At 48.5% G+C, this 10,094-nt stretch overlaps 1 protein-coding gene across 3 annotated transcripts in view; it reads right to left on the bottom strand.

The window, feature by feature from the left end:
* Nucleotides 1–3,458: 3,458 nt before the first annotated feature.
* The window catches only part of Dapk2 (death associated protein kinase 2), a 119,034-nt gene continuing 112,398 nt past the window's right edge, over nucleotides 3,459–10,094 (bottom strand). For all 3 annotated transcript variants that reach the window (XM_038322305.1, XM_038322306.1, XM_038322307.1), the window contains 3 exons: nucleotides 6,937–7,026; nucleotides 6,746–6,829; nucleotides 3,459–4,099 (listed from right to left, as the gene is read on the bottom strand). In XM_038322305.1, coding sequence (XP_038178233.1) covers nucleotides 4,019–4,099; nucleotides 6,746–6,829; nucleotides 6,937–7,026 — 255 coding nt within the window. In that variant the 3' untranslated portion in view covers nucleotides 3,459–4,018. The remainder of the gene's footprint in view (nucleotides 4,100–6,745; nucleotides 6,830–6,936; nucleotides 7,027–10,094) is intronic.

Here is a 10,094-nt window from a genome sequence, read left to right as displayed (position 1 = left end):
TTTTTTTCCAGGAAAAGTATTAAAGAATGTGAAAGCAGGGTAGGCAAATCTGGGCTGGAATCCAGTTCCCAAGTGCTCCAGCTGGGAGAAGGAGGCACCGTTCTCGACTCGGATGAGGCTTGCTTCACCATCCTTATAAGCAGAGCTCATTTCCCTTACAAGGTTGTGAACAGGATTGCAGAAGCCGCCTCTGCTGAAGCCCAGGTCCCTTGGAATCATTGCCAGATTTGTTTGTTTGTTTGTTTTTTTCTTTAACCGAGGATCGAATGGAAGATCTCACAATATCATTTTGTCCCTAGATAACATAATCAACTATTTTCTGGATAAAGAGCGAGGTATGTGAGCTCTAGCCAGTGAGTAAGGGATTCAGGGAAATCTGAATTCAGCTATCCATTGTGAATTGCTGCTAATGGAGGCTATCAGTGAGAGGAAGGGACAAATCGAGAAGAGGAGAGCTTGAAGGAAGCACACCCACTGTGCCCGGGCCTTTGAAATACCAATTAACTACTGTTGGAAGCTCTTCCACGGTTACAGTCCCTAAGCCTGTGAAGGTTTGCTGAGAATGGGGCCTTCTCAACTGATGCCAAGCGAGGTATTTTTGGGGTTGCAGCAACCATGAATAGAACAATATGGGGCTGACATCAAACTGGGGGTGGAGGGGCCTGGGCAGATGGAAAGAAAATTTTCCAAGGCTGAGAGCCGATGTCCCTTCCAACAGCTCAGTTTTCACGTGTACTTACTTTGATTGCCCATGGAGCATGGGGCTTGGATTTCCTTTCTAGGGAGGGACCTCATGGTGCACTTGTTTGTTGAGATGTGACCTTCTAGCCGGGCGGTGGTGGCGCACGCCTTTAATCCCAGCACTCGGGAGGCAGAGGCAGGCGGATCTCTGTGAGTTCGAGGCCAGCCTGGTCTACAAGAGCTAGTTCCAGGACAGGCTCTAAAAAAGCTGCAGAGAAACCCTGTCTCGAAAAAACCAAAAAAAAAAGAAAAAAGAGATGTGACCTTCTTTTGCTTCCAGAATATGCTGGGTGATGTTTGGTTTGTTTTGTTGGCAAACAAATGAGTGGGAAAGGAAAGTGGACGCTAAGATCTGGAGTCGGGGAGATGGTGGGGCGGACATTAAAACACAGTGCATGCTCAAGTATTTGTGTGTGTGTTTGTGGGATGTTAACGTGGCGTCTAGCAAGCACACAGGCAGCCACTCTGGGGCCGGCACCTCAGAGCTTTTCAAAGAACGTCTCTCATTGAACATGGTTTTCATCCTTCCACTTCTATCAGGGCACACTGTGGCCTCTCTCACCTTCAGGTGTCAGCTGGCCAACGATTCCCCCCTCAGAGCCTACACACCTGGTTCTGCTGGGCTTGTTCCATTCATGCTGCCATCTGCTCACAAGGAGAGGCCACAGGGACTCGGCAGTGTGTGGCTTCCATTTGCTGCGAGCTTCTCTGGAACTAGAGTCTTTCTGTTCTTGGTGGGCGGGAGGGGGTGTTTTGCTCTGGGTTCATCTATAGCAAGAAGGAAGCTCGGGTGATTCTCACACAGTGTGACTGAAATACTCACATACTCACTGTTGACCTCGACTATATTATTGGTGCACGCCTGTAATGCCCTTTAGGAGACAGAGGTAGAAGGATCAAGACTTCAAGGGCAGCCTGGGGCACATGAGATCCTGCCTCAAACGAACGAGGGCTGGTTGGAGGGCTGAGCAGGTAAGGGCGCTTGCTGACAAAGCCTGACAGGTTGAGATCACCTGAAACCAAACTTAAGACTCACGGGATAGAAGAGAACTGATTCTTCCAAGTTGTCCTCTGAGCTCCACATGTGTGCTGTGGCATGTACACATCTCCAGACACACGATCATCAGTCAATCAATAAAAAATGTAAAAAAATTATACAAACAACAAACCCCCTCACTGCTAACAAAGGGAATTAATGATACACCCTGGGCTCTTTCTATCCTACACACACACACACACACACACACACACACACACACTTCCTGACTCATTTCCTGAGCTCCACTCTGCCACTCATTCCTTTCCAGACTTCCTTCGTTTCTCCCCAGCACACGTCCCCTTGGGCTTCCAGGAGTCTTCCTAGACTCTGGTAAACAAAGCCATTCTTATGGCCAGGAAAGCACGGCCTGGGTTTGAATGTGGTAGAAATTTCCTTACTATATTTACTCTGCTTTTTTCCCCAGCTTTCTCCTTTTTCCCCCAGGATCCTTCTCTGCCCTTCTCTGTCTAGACTGTTAAAATCCCCTGTCTCTCTTGCCTGGGACTGACAGGTATGTAGTTTGCTATCACCGTCATAACACAGAACCAGATAACTTAAACAACAGAAATTCATTGTCTCACCAGAGAAGCTGGATATCTGAGATTCAGAATGGGTTGGTTTTAGTCCCCTCCCCCCTCAAGCCTCCACCTTTTGACTTTTTGAGACAGGGTCTTGCTATGTCACCCTGGCTATCCTAGAACTATGTGTAGACCAGGGTGGCTGCAAATTTGTAGCATGATCCTCCTGTGTTGGGATTACAGGCATACAGCACATCTAGCAGCTATCTTCTTTTGAGGCCTCTTTCCTTAGCTTGGAGATGCCATTTTCCCTGTGTTCTTTGTGTCTTAATTGCTTCCTCTTTCTCCTGTTCTTCCTTGTTGACCAGGCTGTCTCTAACTCCTGGGCTCAAGTTATCCTTCTGCCTCAACATCCCACGTAGTTAGGACTTAAAGGTATACAGCGCCACATATGGTAAATTGCTACCATATCCCAGTCTGGACTCATGGCAATCCTCCTGCCTTTGCCTTCTGAGCACTAGGATTACAGACCTGAGCTACCATGCCCAAAGGAAATTTCTTATTTTTTTTTTATGTGCATGTATGAGTGCCTGCGTCTTTGTACAAGTACCATATACCTGGTGCCTGTGGAGACCAGAATGCATCAGATGCCCTGGAATTGGAGTCACCAGTGAGCTGCCTCTTATGGGTGCTGGGACTGAACCTGGGTCCTCTGCAGAAGCAATAATTGCTCTTAATCAGTGAGCCTTCTCTCCAGCCCCAATCCTCCCCTTCTTAGAAGGATTTTAGTCATATCATATCAGGGCTTACTTTGATGACCTCATTTTATCTCCACAAGCTGTTTTATCACTCTATCTCCAGTGACAGTGACAGTCTGTGACACTGAGGGCCAGGACTTCAGCTTATGAACTTAGCAGAGCTGCAAGTCATCCCCTAAGAGGAGGGCTGCCAGCAGCGGTGGTGGAAGCGTCATGGCCTTCTATGAGGAGGAGCGGGCTGGACACTTTCAAGAGAGGATGCAAGGGCCAGCATCTTGTCGGCAAAGGATTGCTCAGGAGCTCCTGAGATGCTGTCCATCTCAGTGTTCATCTGGTGTTCCCCAAGCGCAGGGTCTCGGGCTAAAGGGAACAGATGGAGATAGCTCCTAAAACAGCCAAACATTAGATAAACAAGAAGTTTAATAATAAAAATGAGGAAAAAATCACAACACAGTAGGCTGACAAGAGGCTGCTGTACAGTCTGATGTTGGACATCCTGACTCCTGTGAATTCTGGAAAGTCACAAGATTGGTCCCTCACTCTAGAAATTCTCTTCACGCATGCGTCCTGATAGGGTCGGCTTCTGTCTTCCTGATATGATGTCTGCCGGGGCTGGTTCTGAACGCTGTCACCGAGTGAGGAAAGCTGCCTAAACCTGAGGAAGATGGCACTCCTTTATAGCCATTTCCTCAGCCCGCACCCCACCCCAGCTTTCGAGGTTAGCGGACAGGTGACTGCCAGTTTTCTGGAGATGTAGGAGCTTGGAGAATGCCGGAGACTCCTCAGCAGGAGACAGCCAAGGCTCCCAGGGTCTCCCGAATGTTCTGAGTCTGCAGACTCCTCTCTCTTGTGCTCAGGAACACAGAAGGTCTGGGTACCGGTGACAAGCAGGGTCCAAGAGCTTGCATAGAAGGAACACAAGGAACGTGAACTTCCCTGGCAGCCACTGAAAACCAGGCAAGTTAGGAGGTGCTGCTCCTCCTCCGGGGGTGAAGGGCTTTCCTCCTGGCGACGTCCTCCTCCGAGTCACTCTCGCAGTTCCTCTGGGGAGGAAGAGAAGAGACCCAGGACGGGGCGTCACAGGATGACGCGAACAGAGCAACACCCAGCAGCCCAAGTCCATATACTCAAGCAAGGCACTTATAAGCTGGGGGAAGTGGAGGCCATGTCAAAGGGAAGCCCTTAGCGCCATCCAGAGACCTCTGGCAGACAGCAATAGGAGGGGACTTGAAATGAGGCCAAACTAATTGTATTGAGGCCTCCTTCTCAGGAGGCAGGGAAGCAGGTAGGGCATCCACGGGAAAACAGGTGCCAGGAGGAGCCCAGTTACAACAGTGAAAATGTCATCTAATGCCATTTGTGCCTGTCAATAATCAAGGCCACTTGGAAAGGTGGTTTGCAGGGCACTGGATCTCCTGAGCTCAGCCTGTGGGGAAGAGGTTGATTTTTCCGTAAGGCCATCGCTCCAGACCCTCAGCCTCAACTGACTTCAACCATGCCTTCGGCAAGCTTTACTGCAAAGCCTTTCAAAGGGAATGGCTTCCGAGTTCCACTTTCACGAAAGTACAACCTGGCAGCCCCCTCCCCCACAGCTGAAGCAGAGCTAGAACAACCACCTGGAGGCTACATTGTCGTGATTATTATTGTAAGGGCTTTTGTTTGCTCAGACTATAAGGTTTTATTTTATTTTGTCTGTGTAACTGAGTGAATGTATGTGGACCATATGCATGCAGATGCCCATGGAGGCCAGAAGAGGGAGTTAGAGCCCTTGGAATTGGAGCTATGGGGGGAGGGGGGGACTGTGAGTCACCACATAGGCACTAGGAACCAAACCTGGGTTTCTGGAAGAGCAAAAAGTACTCATAACTGCTGAGTCATCTCTCCAGCTCCAGTTAATTCCAATTATTAAAAGAATAATCCTAATTTAAATGAGGCCTCAAAGTGTTTAATTTCTATGCTTCCTAAACAAAAGTCCCTGTTATTATCTTTCTAAAGAAATGTTTAAGGAAAGCCCAATAGGAAAAACCATACAACATGTATATGGGACCCAGCATTTTCTTCCTGTAGAATAAGTCATTGAGCAAGTGACCCAAATATCTGAGTTTAAAAAAAAAAAAAGACTACATTTTGCACTAGAAAAAAAGAAAGAAATTTAAATTCTTTACAGCCCACCCTGCAGCTATATCATGACAAGAAGTCCAGGGCTTAGTGTGAAAGACATGACCGGTGTCCCGTCATACACCCCTCCAGGCAAGCCTCAGCCAGCTGGAAAGCTGAGGTCAAGATCTACTTTAGCCAAACACCTCCTGGACCACATCTGAGTAGGACAACAAAAAGAACCAAGCTTTGCTGAATGACAACTTTTTAGTATGAGCCAGGGTCAAACGATACAAAAGTAAGCTGGGCAAAATCGCCTGTGACGAGCAGGGATTCTCAGAGGGGGCAAAGTTGGTTCCTCCACTGTCCATGAGGCTGGTGACCAGAAGAGGGGCTCAGTGTTGGAAAGCCACACAGGCCCCTGGAGCTACCAGGTCTCAAGTCCTGGCAAGAGTAGGAACAAACAGGAGCTCAGCCTGAAGAAAGAGGACCCCTCAGGGCATGTTGGGGTCACGGGGAGACCAGGGATGAGCTAGCAGCTAGGGTGCAGGCCTCATGCTAAGTGTCTGCAGTTCACACAGGACGACTGCCAGGCAGTCCCCCGCTAAGAGTCACCTTTTATCATAATATCTACCTTCCAGACACTCTTGGCTCTCTCCACTGGATGAGGAAGGAGGAACGAATCCAGGGAGCCCCTCACAACTGGAACACTAACACTGAGACCCATTTCAAGAACTAGAGGATTGAAGCAGCGCTAATAACTGCTAACACACTGAGCACTTACCCACCGGGCCTTAAGGAAAGGGCATCAAGTGAGCCTACTCACTGTCCAACAATGTAGCAACTTATCATCCCCATTTTACCAATGATGACATTTTGGAACTGAGAAATGAAGTAACCTCTTGGAGGCACACAGCAGGTAAGTGGCAGATCTGAATTCTGGAAGACTAGCTCTAGAAATCACCCCCCCCCCCCATGAGTATATTCCATTATAAGCCTCTTGTTTTAAACATACACTAAAGGGCCAAAGATGTAGCTCAATGGTATAGCATTTACGTAGCATATTAAAAGGTCTGGTATTCAAGCCTTAGTACTACAAAAAAGGAAATAAACAAAAATATATAACAAGAAAACATATTATCAAGTGTTATTGATACAGGCAGTCTTAAAAGCAAGTGTAGAAGGCATCTAGCACCCATTCTAAAGAACTGGGGTTGTCAGAAATGAATTTCTTAAGGTGAGGTGGTTTGAAATTCTCATGTCACCTAGGCTGGCCTGGACCCTCTTGTCTCCACCTCTCAAGCGCTTGGATTATAGATGTGCACCATCATACGTGGCCAGAAATAAATTTTGGATGGTCTAATGGGACTCATTTCCATAGTTCCCAGAGGGCCGGAGGGCGGGGTGGAATGACAGCTGTCGTCCCTTAGACAGCTCCTAGAAAACGATGCTTGGCATTCCCTCAAACACATCCCTCTGCTGGTCACACTGTAGCCTCCAGGGCAGAAGAGGCTGAAAATAGTTAATACCCTCTTCCATCCATTCCCAGAGTCTAGGAGCTGTGCCCAGCAAATGGCTCTGCACGGACTCACCAGGTCCTCGCTTGTCCTCAAGTGTACCTTCTTCATCAGGGAGCGGGTGAGGTGGTTACACAAGGAGACGATGCTGAAGGAGAGCTGAGGGAAGGAAGAAGAGAAACGCCAGGTAAAATGTGCACAGAGATCCGGAGAGAAGCAGGGAGCCCCACTGGGCTCCTGCCCCTTCACCCCAAGCCCTGACGCACCTTCCACCGCCTGCGGACATACTGCTTCTTAAAGTTCTCCAGGTTGACCACGGACTCCCTGCGCACCATGGCTTGCTGGTTGTCCACCGGCTGAGAGATAAAACAGCGTGACAGTGTCAACTGAGTTTCAGATGGCAGCCACACACATCCCCAAAGATCCTGGACTACACACTGCCCTCAGCCTGCCTCTGGTACCTCCTTCCCCAGCAAGGTATGCAGTGAGAATGTCAAATGTCACAGGAAGGGTGATGTTACAAATGTCTCACTGCCCAGAAGATCTCCTGGGTGCCCCTGAGCTATTATTTCCACAGTGCATGCATATATGGGGTGGGGGAGGGAGAAACTGAGACAGACAGAGACATAGAGACAGACAGACAGACAGACAGATAGACAGACACATATACACACAGAGACCAACAGACAGACAGAGACAAACAGACAGACACATACACAGAGACAGACACACACAGAGAGACGGACAGACAGACAGAGACATGATTGCCATCTCTAAGTGAAAAAAGCTGGAAGCAGGAGCCATCAAAATAACTTTGGGGAGAGGATCATTCTATGTCAAGGAGCCCCGGACTGACTGGTTTTGGTAAAATGCGTGCCTATTGGTAAGTATGGCACTCCTCTGGTACTAAGAAATGGAAGGAAATAGGGCTTTCGTGGGGTGGGGCGGGGGGTGGGGGTCAAATGAGGACAGATGCACAGTTGCCATTCACCATCTGGCAGTTACAACACGGATTAAATCCTTCACTGCAAAGCATCCACCACGACTTCTCTGGGCCTCAGTCACCTCACCTGTAATACTGAGATCCATTTGCCAGGGCTAGTGAGCCTGAATGAGCCCATGGATCTGACACTCTTAATCCAGGACCACCCAGCAAGCAGCAATAACCCGACTGCTGCCATTCTCCATTTCCTTTTAAATGCCAACCCACTCCCCCCCCCCCCCGCTTTGTAAAACAGTAAAATAAGGTTTTCCTAGCCAAAGAGATAGGTTTTGGGGAGTCTGTGGATATCCTAAAATGGTCTGTCGATTTTAAGAGTGTAATTTGTATATGACTGGTCAGAGTAGCCCCATTCTTTTGTTTAATGACATTTACTTATTTACCAGCTGGGGGTGGGGCAGGTGTGTATGGAGGTCAGAGGGCAACTTGCAGGAGGCCATCCTCTCCTTCTACCATGAGGGTCTCAGGAAGTGAACTCAGGTCGTCAGGCTTGGCAGCGAGGACCTTTGGCCTGCTGAGCCATCTCTCTGGCTCCAGCACCATTCTTGAGAGTTTGTTTGGAGGTTCTAGCAGGAGAGCAGAGATAACTCATATGTCCTTGACAGGAGAACAGTCCTCTCTACAGGGAGAGCCATCTTTGACCAAGTACCAAGCTTTGGCAGACATACACATGAAATAGGAAAGAGACAGCCACCCAGTCAGCCAGATCAACTACAATGGAGCGGCAGACACTGCAGCCAGATCACCTTATGTAGTATTCTTAAGATCCAAGGAAGTGGAAACAACCAAAAGCATATCAGCCGACGTATGGATAAACAAAATGTGGCCGAGCCATACAATGTGATACTAATTAGGAGTGTTCATTATGAAAACAAGTGAAGTTCTGAGACATGATTACCATGAATGAAGCTTGAAAAGAGGAAGAAGCCAGGCACAGAAGACCAACTATGTGTGATTCCATTTTATGAAATGGCCAGAAGAGGTAAATATATAGAGTCAGGAATGAGGTTACTAGCTGGGGCCAGGAGAGATTGTGGAATGGCTATGAAAGAATGATCCTGGGCCTGGAGAAAAGGCTTAACGGGTAAGAGTGCATTCTGTTCTTGCAAAGGACCTGACTTTGGTTCTCAGCATCCATGTCCAGCAGCACACAGCCACCTGTAGCTCCAGCTACCAGGGATCCAATGCCTCAGGTCACCTCAGGCACCTGACTCACATGCACCTTCCCCCTTTCCCATACACATAATTAAAATAAAATAAAGGGGTGAAGGAATGGCTCAGTGGTTAAGAGCACATGGTGCTCTTCCAGAGGCCCTGCGTTTGGTTCTCAGCACCCATGTTGAGCAGCTCACAACTGCCTGCAACTCCAGCTTCATGGGGAACCAATACCCTCTGTCGTTTCTGGGAATACAACGTAGGTCCTCAGGAAAAGTAGCAAGTACCCTCACCTGCTGAGTCACCTCTCCAGCCCTAAGAGCATGTTTGCCTTCTGGGCTAATAAAAATGTTCTGGGCCTTGAAAGTGGCAGTGGCTGTACAAGCTTGTAAAAATATTAAGAACCACTGAATCACGCAGTTTATGATATATTATTTATGGGAGTAAAGGTTGTGTGTGTCTGTGTCTCTGTGTGTGTCCAGGCAAGCAATGGTTCCCAGGCCAGTTGATAACTTCCATGGATTCTCAGAGGATCCTGCGGCCCCAGGACAACTGCCCAGGATGATCCCTCAGGCCCACGCAGCTGTTTGTTTCTGTTCTCACAGCCTGTGATGCTGTCATACTGAGAGTTGCAGAAGGCAACCCATAGGCTCTTCAGAGCTGGTCCTACCTAAACCACATTCAGAGCCCAGCTCCACCCTCATCTCCCTTCATGGCACCAGGCACCATCCACACAGCTTTGGGCTGGCATCTGGCATGAGGTCCATGCCAGGACTACCTCACCCCATGCTCCCAAGTATGTCACATGTAACTCAAATGTCTTTGACTCTGACATTACTAGAGCCCCGCGTGATCTTATCGTGTGTGGAACCCAATGATATCAGCTTGGCAGTGGGGGAAGCAACCTGAGGACACTGGGATTTGCTAGTGCCCTTGTCTATGCCTCCAGGCCGTTCCTCCTTCCTCCCCCAAGTCAATAATGCTCCTTCTTACTAGCTGCATTGTTGCACTGATTCCCTGAGCTCCTGACAAACAGACTGGAATGAAATTCCAGACCCAGGCCAACAAGATGACTCAGTGGGTAAGGGTGCCTGCTGCCAAGCCTGATGACCCGAGTTCAATCCCAGATTCCATGTGACAAAAACATTGTCCTCTGATCTCCACACATGGGCCATGGGGCACTTATATGTGCATATACATCACACACACACACACCCAAATAAATATAATAAAGAAATCCTAAATCTGAACCTGCTCACACCACCGATA

This window comes from Arvicola amphibius, chromosome 3 (assembly GCF_903992535.2).
Source record: "Arvicola amphibius chromosome 3, mArvAmp1.2, whole genome shotgun sequence".
Taxonomy (NCBI): Eukaryota; Metazoa; Chordata; class Mammalia; order Rodentia; family Cricetidae; genus Arvicola; species Arvicola amphibius.
The sequence above is the reverse complement of the archived record's forward strand: the minus strand, read 5'-3'. Positions and strand labels throughout refer to the sequence as shown.